General features: G+C 35.5%; 1 protein-coding gene across 1 annotated transcript; it reads right to left on the reverse strand.

Moving 5' to 3' along the window:
• Window positions 1-992: 992 nt before the first annotated feature.
• On the reverse strand, window positions 993-12,407 carry LOC111396209 (F-box/kelch-repeat protein SKIP11-like). Its single transcript, XM_023022562.1, has 2 exons — window positions 12,104-12,407; window positions 993-2,701 (listed from the first exon to the last, which is right to left on the reverse strand). Exon 2 carries the CDS (start codon window positions 2,431-2,433, stop codon window positions 1,441-1,443), a length of 993 nt encoding a protein of 330 aa, XP_022878330.1. The 5' UTR covers window positions 2,434-2,701; window positions 12,104-12,407; the 3' UTR covers window positions 993-1,440.
• Window positions 12,408-13,516: the final 1,109 nt, after the last annotated feature.

A 13,516-nucleotide genomic window follows, 5' to 3' on the forward strand; every position in this document is an offset into this window, starting at 1 on the left:
TTAATGACATGCGGCTTCGTGTGTATTATAGCTGATAAGTTGCATTTTCATCTGTCGTCTATCTCCGATCTCAATGTTTGGTTATGGTGAGAGAAAATAACTAATTTGTAAAATTGTAAGGGTAATATTATAATGAGAGAAAATATCTTGTAGATATACCAAATATGAATCTAATAATTTTGGTCACGTGCTAAATCGGTTGCACATCACAATCCTTTAAAATTATTCTTTATTAATTTTGAAATGACCTGATTTTTGCAATCCTATCTAAGATTTCTTATTTTTGAAAACATAACTTTAGTTATTGGTAGTTATCAAATTTTCCTCAATTTCCTTTTCTTTTTGTTCCTTTTTTTAAAGAAGAAATATATAACCAAATTTATTTTTTTGGAGCTTGGATTACGCAATTGCAGAGTCAGGTCTGGGTTCCTAGGTTGCATAGCCCAATGTTTAGCCTATTCAATTATGTATATAATTCTTTTCAAAAGGAAAAAAATAATAATAAATGTAAAAGGCTTAATTGCCTGAAGGTCTAGAGCCCAATACCATGCTCGGCTAGTGCCAAAGCTACACGAAAGCACGGTCATTGACAGCTGGACACATTTTGACATCTTGGCCGAATTAGCATCTTGTAGACCAACTCAAGGCCTTTAAGCTATAATTGTTGAAACTCCTTGGTATATCTTGACCGGTTTTTTCAGTCATATTGACCAAACAATGCGGTCTTCATAACATTGGTATGTTGCAATCCAAATCTTATTCCCAAGTCCAGAACATATACCATAGCAACTGTTGGCCACTTAAAGGTTTCTATAAGTGTAAACACATTTATGAATATTGAATATACAAACAAGAAAAATAATCTCACACAAAAATCCAAATGTGCTTTTATCAAGTCGACAATGTCGTCCAAGGAAGATACTAATATAACACTAGCGCTCGAGACATATAAATAGCTCGATCTAGAAATAAAGGAAAACGAGCACATCAAACATCGTAAATTCAGGTTTCAATCATCCTTCTTCTAGCGTCCAAAAGAAGCCATAGCAACCACTCATTTTAGATAAAGCAACACCTTCAACCCAATAAGCACATATAAACAGGTACAGATACATTTATAGAACAATCAATGTCTATATTAACACACAAACATTGGGACAAATTACCCTTTTGTAAAGAGTAAGAACATAGTGGATCTCGGAACCAATTTTGTATTTATCGGCATAAGGAAAAACGCTTGATGCACCAACATGAAAATCTTCAGCATCCCATCACAGTAGAATTATAAACAAAACTGCCAGATCGCTTTCGTCCGAGTAAATCCCACTGTGGTGGACCTTCACTTGGAACCCATGAATTGACTTCAATTAATCCTTCACCAACAGTTCTAGGACCCCCAATTACAATAAGCCTATCGCCACATGCCCTAAATGCCAAACCTCAACCATTCATAGAATCGACTCGTTCCGGTAATCTTCCTACAGTAACCCACGCTCTACTATTCTTGTTGTATTTTCTCACCTCCATGTTTGCATAATCAGCAGCATATAATTCATTATTTACGACAGCAATCGAAGGTGGCGCTATAGATGTTGCCGGCATGTCATTTTCCCTTGCTTCACCAGTCCGCACCGGGGACATGTTAGGGATTTCCGTCCAGGTCTCTGTTTCCAAATTATATTCCTCTCCACATGTGAGAAGCACTGAATCAGTTCCTCCGATTCCTCCAATTACATAAAAATTTCCATCCATGAACACTGCAGAACACATCTTCCTTGGTTTGTTCATGCTTTGGACTGTTTTCCAAGTTCCTTCATCGGAATTGTAGAGCTCTGCAGAACTGAGGATATTACCATTTGAGTCACAGCCACCGGCTAATATTGCAATCTCCCCGAGACTGGCAGATCCAAACAAACACCTAGGTGCATCCATACTCATTCCCGACGACCATGTGTTTGTCAACAAACTGTATTTACATATCACATGAGACATAAGATCCCATCCAAAAACAAGAAGCTCAGTGCCAACTGCCAAAGATTCTTTATCAGAAAAGACAAAACAATCATTAGCATTCATTCGAGGTAAATGCATCCAACGACGACGACTAGGGTCAAAGGCTTCCCATTCGAGCAAATGGCGCGAAAAGTATACCCAATGCTCAACCACACCATTTTTCCGCCTCAATTTGTAGAGCTCACCATCTCTAATAAGTGAGCGAAAACTCCGGTTTAAAGATGCAATAGCGCCATAATCAGCTCTGGAGCATCGAATGAGACAACTAATAGAGTTACCATAACCAATAGCAGCAATCAGGGAACTTGAGTCAGAATTATCCCCTGAATGTTGCTGATTATTGGAATGGTCACAAGGGGGCATTAGAATTCCACTCATTGATGAGGTAATATCCAATACACACACTGATTGCTTAGACATCTTTTGGACGAGAACTTCTCCGTTTGTTTCTAATGGTCACTTACCTTGTTGTAATTCAATTTTTTTGCAGCAGGTACTTCGTGAAAGGCCACTTGCTTCCTTGCTCGCAGGTCCTTTGGTAGTCCCTAGAAACCAAACAAGTTATATTTTCCAACATGTTCTGTATGGCCCCAAAGGAAGCACCTCTTTTTTCGAATAAAACCAATCTATATCCCACTTTCTTCTTCAACCGGCCACAATTTACCGCTAAAAATAGGTAACCATTTGCCTGGAAACATGGGAACAAAACGTTAAAAGAGAGAAAATAGCAATTCAATTGATCAAACTGAAAAAAAGGGAAAAAAGTCTATCCAGATTCAATGTCTTCATGCTCAAAGTAATTTTTCAATCAAAAAGGCCGATAAATCAATAAAACAAGTTCCCATAATCCGTATTTGTAGAAAAAACGAACGTTATATCAATAACACTCACAGATCCGAATTTAATAACAACAGGCAAAACCAGGCCGTTTAACAATTAAAAACACAATCTTTCAATATATTCTACAACTCAACAGGTCAAAAATTCTCAAAGTACATAATTCATTAATAGAGACAGCAGCCCAGATTCATCACTAAAGTCAGGGGCGAATTCAGGATGTTGAGCCAGCACGGGCGGCCGTAATAAAATATTAAGGGCTCGTTTGATATCATTATTTTTGCAAAAAAAATGCATTTTGAAATAGTGATTTGATGGAGAATATGTAGTTAAAAATAATAAAAAATTTCAAATTTACGTATAATATTACTTTATTAAAGAATATTTGATCGAAAATAAGGGAAAGAAAAATGAATTCTGAACTAAATGAGAATCAAACAAGGCTTAAAATTTAAATAAAATAATTATTTTGTTGAAGTTGAACATATATAATTTGTTATAAGAATAAATCGTACTCACCAAATAACATTATTGCTTTGTATAATTCAAAGGAAGAGCACGGTTTTAGAAATTTTACAATTGCATTAAACCCACTAAAATCTTACATATATTATTTTGTTAAACTTTGTATCGCAATTCATCAAATGTCATAATGGTCAAGCGTTCATTATAACTTAGAATAGCTCACTGGTTCGATTCCCCACTGGCCCTTTCCTTATTTCAATGGTTTTTGGTAAAAATTGTATAACTAAAAAATTATACAATAAATTGGTGGACAGATTCGAACCTGGGACATCAAAGAAACACATACAAGCGCTAACCAACTTGGCTAGAAGGGATGGCTGAAAGAAAAATGACTTACCAGTAATATATCCTATATATTTGTCTATTCTCAGCCAAAAAAAAATTGGCTCCCGGCGGATCCAACACGCGCGGCCGGGGACTCGTCGGATGCTGAATCCGCCAGTGACTAGAGGAATGGATCTAGAAGTCGATCCAGGGCAAGTGTTTGGATCTATTATGACATAGCCATGAGGCGCTCAATGAACCTTTTTATCTTATAAAATCTCATAAAACCTTTTTGTAGCTTTGGGTTGATGCAAACAAATGAATCATAAAAACTCCACAAAGAAACCAAGATCTCAAAAATTCACTCTGTATTCTAGCCCACAACAAGCCCTTTGGGCAACAACATAGGGCCTGACTTTCGGTATTACCAAACCTCCATATGGGATCATATAATCAGTAATACCAAATTTTCTGATGCAGAGGATCCTCAAAGAGGCAACTGCAGAGCATACTTTTGATACTACTTAGATCTTGCTCTTACTTATTCATTCTGAAATTTTCACAGTTGTCAAGACTATGGAAGAACAAAGAAAGGATTTTAGAAGAACATTGTTAAGAGGAACAAACTTTTTATTAAGAAGAGTTGAGCTCGAGATGATCCTCAATGAAAGATAAGAGCTCCTTATATAGAAGAGGAGCCTCATCATACAACCGACACAAAACTAATAATACTACCAATGACTCATTACTTTTAGTACAATACTTATTACATAAGGACATGACTCACAACTTAAAAGGACATGACTCATCACTTTACTAGCATGACTCACTACTTTTAGTACAATAATTTTACAACCATCTTTTAAAAAGTAAAGAATCTACTTTTTAAAAGGGATTTTATTGCAAACGACAAAATGATTATTTCACACGAGCTGCTGAGTCATCAAGGTGTTCCAAGATTAGCTTCTCGTCCAGGTTCATTTGATCCTCTGCATCAGAAAATTTGGTATTACTGATTATATGATCCCATATGGAGGTTTGGTAATACCGAAAGTCAGACCCTATGTTGTTGCCCAAAGGGCTTGTTGTGGGCTAGAATACAGAGTGTTATCACACCCCCACTATGTTGGTATCAGAGCCATGTTGTTATCTTGATCTTACTATTCTGATTGGAATTATCCAGTTTGAAAGAAACTAGGAAGAACACATTAAAAATTATGTCTGAATCTTCTAGTTCATCTATATTAGCACCCTCCACCTCCTTTCGAAAATCTAATGCTTCTAAAATCGACTCACTTTATGAAATATCTTACCTACCTGAATCTGAAAAAATCCCAGCTACAGATCTACCTCTTGTCAATCCTTATCTTCCATATAACAAACCCCGAAATTCCTTCACCAAAACTGTTAAAAGTATCATTTCACCATCAAAATCCCAAATCAAAGAATATGTTCAGGCATCAAAGTTTGATCAGCATCTTCTACCTGCTACTGAAAAGGAGCAGTTTGTTACCTTAGATTTACCATCCCATCTTCCAAAAGTATAGTTATCTGAAGGTTTTACCCATCTTCATTTTGAAGCTGTAAAGAATTGCACTTACCCTCCATGGAAGAAAAGGTCTCCCGGCTATTTCTAGAATTGCTCTTCTAGATACACGATTTGCTGATTATCAACATGCATGTATTGGCACTGTGGAAACTACACTCAATGCAGGAATAGTACTTGTTACTATGTTTCCAAATTTTAATATGCCAATTGCAGATCCATTATTGTTATCATCTTTAAAAATTCAGGTCCAAATTGTTGGAGCAGTTCCAACAGCAGTCACATATGGAGCAACACTTTATTACCAGATGGCTTACAAAATTCAAAATCACTCTCTTGATTTTGGCACTCCTAATGGGACGGATGATGCTTTATTAATTCAGATGGGAACAGATCAGCCAAGCTGTACATATGTCCCTAGACAGATTCCTAGATCCGAGCTCATTAAATTGGTCCCTCAAACCTGGGTTACTAGTTATGAGCAACATCACCAGGCGTCAAAAGACTCTCTGCCTATACAATCAGCAACTCATCATTTCAGGAGAAAGTCAAATGGCGAAGTTGAGATCATGTTTCAAAAAGAACCTGCAAATAAAAAGCCTCCCTGTTTTCCAACATAGTTTGCTTGTTCCAATGGAGAAATTCCCATTTATGGATTTGATGCAAATGACAGGCCAATTTATTGCAAATCTGATAACTCAGGACATATTTATTGGGATGTATGTTTCCGTGCAAAATGCATAGAAGATGAAGAAGATCTATTTAACGATCGTCCTTCCAGGAAGAAAAAGAAGAATAGCCAACAAAAGTTGCATGAAGCATATAAAAACAAATCTGCAGGAGTTGATTTGTTAGGAGAACCCTCTGGAAAATTTAACTACTATGTCAAGTACACTCCACCTCCTACAAGTAATGAATCCATTATTCCTACTGGTTGGGATGATGATAATGATGATCCATGGGATTGCGACCAACTACATAAAAAATGGGACTGGAATAATAGTCCACCTCCATCTCCTCAAATAGCTATGCCTATAGCTATGTTCCTCCCTCCTCAACAAGAAGAGTTTCCTCCATTGTCCTCTTTTAACAAAAGCAGTCAACTCATGCCTGGAAGATCAGGAATCCCACATCCAGAAAATCGGATGGTTCGATTGACCAGCTTTCAGCAGCAAAAGAAGTTTTAAACTGGCAGTCAGAAAATGCAGTCCAACAAAATTCCCTGTTGAGAAAAATTGACCAAAGTCAACAAAGAATTGAAAGGACTCTACAACAGCAAGCACAAACACTATTAACCCCTCTTCAAGCCTGTAAACAAAAGATTAAAACCCTCCATGCTGAAATCATGACCCTTTTACAAAACCGTTTACCCATAACAGATCAAGAAAGAGAAATAAGAAATCTCAAAAAAGAACTCATTTCTCTTGAAAACAATTCCATGATCCTACCTTCTACTCCATATCACCCTATCTCATATACCCATATATCACAAACTTCAGGACCCATGTATTCAACAGGAGCTTATGAATCCACATCTTCACTCTTCACTCTTCACTCTTGAAGAATGGGAAAAGAAATTGACACCTCTTTCTTATCCCGATATAAAGAAAACCAAATCATTAGCCTCACAAAATCTACAAACTTTACCTCCACCAACCCAGAAAAAAACCACAAATGATGATAAAAAAACTCCGTAACCACTTTCCTACAAAAAACTCAAAACCGTTCCTCTATAACTCCTATTTTAACCATCCCAAATGAAACTAGTTCTGAACTTGAAGAGTCCTCAGATGAATTTCTAGAAGATCATCCTCATTTTTATATGGCTGACAGAACACAATCAAGTCAAACTCAACAAGGAATTCCTGTTGTTGATGAGCCAGAAATAATTGATGAAGAAATTGCTGATCCTCATGTTGTGAACAATTATTATTCACAAAATAGTACTTCAGCAACCAAATTCACTGTTGATGATATTCCTCCAGCTTTGTGGAAAGCAAGATTTCAAGAAATGAAAGCATGGTGTTTAGCAGAATTACAAAGGCCAAATATGACTCATTCTGCAGTCATAAAATCTTTTCTGGCAAGAATCACTGGGTTCTTAAAAGATTGGTATGATGCTCTTGGAGAATATCGCTAGATCCAATATTCTAATTCCCCAACAATAGATGCTTTCATAGAATCATTTATTGGGAATTCTGTGGAAAGACGGATCATTTGAAGGATATTGCAAGAGAAGAATTCTTCAAATTGAAATGTTGTTCTTACAATCCTAAAGATCTAGATAAACATTTCCACAATGCTGCCAGGCGATACTACCTCATTGGTGGAATGGACGATACAAATATAAAGCAGGCTTACTTAGAGTCCATCCCACAGCCTCTTGTCAAGAGACACTCAGAATGATTGAAATAAAAGGACAATCATTGGGAACCACTTCATTTGGAGAGCTTCACAACTAGGTCAAAAGAACCTTGAAAAAACTCTGCAATCAAAGAGAGTTTTTAAAGAATATTAGTACAACAGGACAGAAGCTTGAAAAGGCGTGTGATCAGCCAGATTTGAAGATTAGTGCCGACATGATAACAAGAGTTGTGATTGTCCAGGAAAGAAGAAATTCCACAGAAGGAGGTTCAGATTTCGGAATAAAAGATTTTCCAAATCTTTTCCTCGAAGAAGAAGATATTTTAAAAGAAAATTCACAAAGAAAAAGGGAGACAGGTATTTTATCTGTGGAAAGAAGGGCCATTTTGCAAAAAATTGTACCAACAAAAAGAAGGAGAAAATTTTACACCAAATCTATGCAGCAACAAAAGTGGAAGAAGAAGCGGACCATGAATCGGTATTCTCTGAAGAAGATGAGCAGTCCCCTGAAACTATCCTCGCATTGGAATTTGACTCCGATGATGAGAGCACTAATGGCTATGACAGTATAGAGAAATGCTATGGAATGCAAGTAATCAATCTTAGTCTTCCAGTTCCGATGATTGAAGTCAAAATATTTCCAGGAAAATATGAAAGACCAATCACAGTTGCAGGTCTGTTTGACACTGGAGCAGCTTGTTCAATCTTAAATCCAGCCATTCTCCCCAAAAACATGTGGAAAACACATCAACAAATATTCCAGGCAGCCAATAATGAGTATTTTTCAACAGAGTTGATAAATAAGCCAGTGACAATTCAGTTCTTTCCTGAATGTAATGTCTCACACAAGTTACTTTGATCATCTTTACCAGGGAAGAATATTGTAATTGGTTTTGATATCATTCGACAATTGTGGGCAAAACGTGTTATTCCTCTTCCAAATGGCCTTAGATACAAGTCCTACTTTTTGCCATACATACAGCCAACCACATATTTTTCCATAACCAGCCTTGATGATATAACAAGCTTATTAATCCGAGAATGTTGTGCAGATTCTCACACAGATTTTCTCACAAAATGCACTCTCCCTCTATGGAAAAATCCAGATTTTTTCATAGCCCTACCTTTCAAAAGAAATGAAGACGTTAACCCTACTAAAGCCAGCCATATTGGAATGAGCCCTGAACACCTCCAGTTAGTAACCAAAGAGTTAAGCCAATTGCAAGATGATGGTCTCATTGAACCTACTACTTCTCAATGGGCATGCCAAGCATTTTATGTCAACAAAAAAAGTGAACAAGTTCGTGGAAAAATGAGACTTGTGATTGATTATAAACCATTGAATCACTTCCTTGCTGATGACAAGTTCCCTCTTCCAAACAAAAGAACTTTATTTGCCAGTCTGTCCAAAGCGCAGATATTTTCAAAGTTTGATCTAAAAGCGGGATTTTGGCAATTGGGAATTAAGAAAGATGAAAGGCATAAGACAGGTTTCTATATCCCAAACTACCACTATCGGTGGACGGTTATGCCATTCGGTCTTAAAACGGCCCCCTCATTGTTCCAAAAGGCTATCACAAGAATTTATCATCCAATATTAGAGTCCGCATTAATCTATATTGATGATATTCTCTTGTTCTCAAAAGATACTGATTCTCATTCTCAACTGTTGTCTCAATTCGCTGATCTGATAAAACAAGTTGGAGTAATGCTTTCTCAGAAAAAGATGGTTATTGGAGTCTCTGAAATTAATTTCTTGGGCATGCATATTAAAGATGGTCAATATTCTTTACAATCATATGTTGATCAGGAATTGTTAAAGTTTGCAGACACAGATCTTTCTAAACGAGAAGTCCAACAGTTCCTTGGGATTGTAAATTACATAGCCGATTTTGTTGATCATTTAACTCCTATTATCAGACCATTGCAGAACATGCGGAAAAAAATGCACCACCGTGGTCTTCAAAACAAACAAAAGCAGTCCGAAAAATCAAACAAAAGTTGCAAGAACTTCCAGCTCTATCTATCCCTACTAACAGGGAAAGGATCTTACAAACTGATGCAAGCGATCTATATTGGGCAGCAGTTCTATTGGAGGAGAAAAATGGAAAAAGAAACATTTGTGAATACAAAAGTGGAGCATTCTCAGAAGCAGAAAAACATTATCATTCCACTTTCAAAGAAATCTTGGCGGTAAAACGTGGTATTGAGAAATTTCAATTTCATCTCATTGGACACAAATTTCTTATTGAAATAGACATATCAGCATTCCCTAAAATGCTTTCATTCAAACAAAAACAAATTTCAAATTCTCAACTACTCAGATGGGCAGAATGGTTTTCAAACTTTGACTTTGATGTCAAACATATAAAGGGAAAAACCAACCTCCTTCCAGACCTACTCACCAGACCAAAAGCTTTTCACTCCCAACCTATCCCTGTAATCTGTATGATAAACCTTCCCTTTCATTTGCTTTCTCAAAATGAACAAATTCCCCCAGAACTTAATACTCTCATCAGAGACAAAACCCTCCATTCCCGAGCCAAAGAGTTCATGTTAAAATACCAGTCCATTGTTATCAGGCAAACAGGAATTGAAACTCTTGGCGGTCTTAGATTTCATCCAGATTATCAATTTTTTAATTTATTCCATATAATCCCACACCAAACAGTTTCAAAATTTTTAAAGGAATTACTTTATTTTCTGTGGTACTTATTGGAACTTTTCCAAATTGGAGTTTCTTTTAATGTTTGTGAATCTCTTGAATGGTTCAAAGAAATCACTTTTCGAAGTTTTAACAAAAATGATCCATTTCAAGAAGCACATTTTGAGGCAAAGAAATTTTTCGAATGGTTTTATCCTATTTTTCATTGGATAAAAATGTTTGAAGCATTTTCTTTAAAATTTAAAGATTTGAGAACTTCCCAAAACAATGTTTTTGTAATTCTGATGTTCCAACGGCAAGGATATTTTATAGAAACAGGTTCTTATGAACACTTCTCTTATGTTAAGGAGTATGCAGTCCAACCTTTCAATCTCCATCAAGATTGGGAAAGGTATCCAAAGGAGTTTCGAGAATTTTAAAGAAAAATGGCTGAAATCAACCAGACAATTCCTCCACAAATTTGGCCGACATAGAAGATGATGCTCCATGGGAAATTCTACCTCTAGACTATGCAACTAAGATTCAGCAACACATTCAGAAACACAGAGAAGGACAATGCCAAATTTTTGGACAAGTATTTGGACACTATCCATCTGCTACTTGGGAAAGTGACAAAACCCATTGGAACCAGCTTTAGTTGGGAAGGCCACATCAATGCCTTGGAGAAACATTTAAATATCCAGAAACCACACCAGAAGGACAACAACTGCGTAACAATCTCTGGAATGAATTTCAAGAAAAAATGAAAATTAATAAAATGGATGTGGACAAACCAGGATCAAGCAATCCAAATAAACAAAACTCAAGATATTTGGACACGGAAATAAATTATAATGACAGTGTTTTTCAAAACTTTCAAGATCCATATGATTATGGAATACAGTCGTATGATTTTGATCCAACAGACCCATACAATCTTGAAAAATTGGAAGAAAAATTTTTTGAAGAAAAATTTGATACTAGAACTTAGCCTTGGTGGAAGCAACATGAACTCTCCTCTAATTCAGATGATTCAAATGAACCTGGACGAGAAGCAAATCTTGGAACACCTTGATGACTCAGCAACTCGTGTGAAATAATCATTTTGTCGTTTGCAATAAAATCCCTTTTAAAAAGTAGATTCTTTACTTTTTAAAAGATGGTTGTAAAATTATTGTACTAAAAGTAGTGAGTCATGCTAGTAAAGTGATGAGTCATGTCCTTTTAAGTTGTGAGTCATGTCCTTATGTAATAAGTATTTTACTAAAAGTAATGAGTCATTGATAGTATTATTAGTTTTGTGTCGGTTGTATGATGAGGCTCCTCCTTTATATAAGGAGCTCTTATCTTTCATTGAGGATCATCTCGAACTCAACTCTTCTTAATAAAAAGTTTGTTCCTCTTAACAATGTTCTTCTAAAATCCTTTCTTTGTTCTTCCATAGTTTTGACAACTATGAAAATTTCAGAATGAATAAGTAAGAGCAAGATCTAAGTAATATCAAAAGTATGCTCTGCAGTTGCCTCTTTGAGGATCCTCTGCATCAGAAAATTTGGTATTACTGATTATATGATCCCATATAGAGGTTTGGTAATACCGAAAGTCAGGCGCTATATTGTTGCCCAAAGGGCTTGTTGTGGGCTAGAATACGGAGTGTTACCATACCCCCACTATGTTGCTATAAATTCTTTTATATGCAATAAATTACAGTGAAAAATGAAATCTTGCATTGTTTTTCCAATAACATTAATTAAGAATTGAGATTGAACCTATTAATCCTGTTTAAGGACAAACTTCATCACATCAAAGCGTCAAAAAAAGCAGTATTAAAGCAGATCAACTAATTTAAACGAAATATGAAACGGAGAAATAATAAATAACAATAAAATTTAGCAATAGAGGGGACTTACATATTGGATAAGAAGCAAGAAGAGTAGGACCTGATTGAAATTACTGGAATAGAGTTATAGAACTATCCTTCCCCCGCCTCTCTCTCTCTCTCTCTCTCTCTCTCTATATGTATGTATACATGTATGTAAATGCTTTTGTTTGTATGTTTTTACCCGTGTTTATGTATGTATATGTTTGTCTTGTGAGGGAAAGAGAGAATCTGCAGTTTGAGTTCTTATTTTTGTTAAGACAAATGTTTTGGATTCTCTCTGCAAATCAAAGCAAAGGCTTTGGGTTTTTGGTTTCGGCTTAGGCTTTGGGGCATAATCTTGGACCCCTTTTATCGAAGCCAAACCACACACCCCAAACACACCCCTCCGCCCCGACTCGACCTCTATATAATCATAAAGAATTATTTGCCCAAAAAAATTATTCAAAATTATTTTTTTATTTGTATATGGTTATTTTTCTGCTAATATAAATATTTCTGGTAGCATATGCTCTATTTTACATTGCCTTACAGTTTTCGAAATGTTCATTACTTTGCTTTTCTCATTTTGGATACATAGTTTATCGTGATAAATGAAATTAACATGATAAATAACTTATTTTGTGCCATGTTTGTTATACATTGAGAAATAAGATTATGACAGATTTTCTTTAATTATATTTATGATTGTACAATGAAGTGTAATTCATAGCACTTGATAACATTAAGTCCCCGTTTGTTTCTCATTTTTGGAAGAATGAGAATGAAAAATATAACCGTTACGGTTCCACACAAGAGATAGAAATTCAAATTTTGTGGCTTGATGTAATGAATAACGGTCATATTTTTCATTTTAATGAAGAAAGAATAAAAACCAAACATGGGCTAAATATATGATTTTCACTTATTTTTCTTTCTCATATTGTTAATCATGTGCACCTTACCAAGTAAGCTATTGTGATTGAGTAATAATATTTATAGTCAGTGATTACAGTAGGCATAATTATATGATAGCTTATTATTTTAGATATTAGTTTATTATTAAAGCTCACATAATTACTTGAAATTAATGCATCAAATAACAAGATGCCACACAAAATAATTACCGCAATCATTGAAGGATATGTGGAGAGGCAGTTCAAAAAATGAAAATGAAATATTTCATGAATACGGAAAAAGAAATAGTCCACGGGTTGAGCGAGTGACATTTATATTGGTTCCTGGTGCGAAAGCGATAATTAAATTCTTGTAATGAGAATTGGAATAAAAAATATTTAGAAATAACTTTCTTTGTATTAATTGAGTAATGATTGATAATAATAATAATGATTGCTGATATGAGAATTATACAATACCTCCTATATTTATAGGCAAATTATCCCCTACTTCTAACGATATTAGGAAATTGAAATTAGGAAATTAGGAAACTAATAAAATTCTATTA

This window comes from Olea europaea, chromosome 6, assembly GCF_002742605.1.
Source record: "Olea europaea var. sylvestris chromosome 6, O_europaea_v1, whole genome shotgun sequence".
NCBI lineage: Eukaryota > Viridiplantae > Streptophyta > Magnoliopsida > Lamiales > Oleaceae > Olea > Olea europaea.

What these genes read in the sequence shown, in the direction of transcription:
- LOC111396209 (XM_023022562.1), bottom strand. Translation starts at nt 2,433, where the DNA reads ATGTCTAAGCAATCAGTGTGTGTATTGGATATTACCTCATCAATGAGT.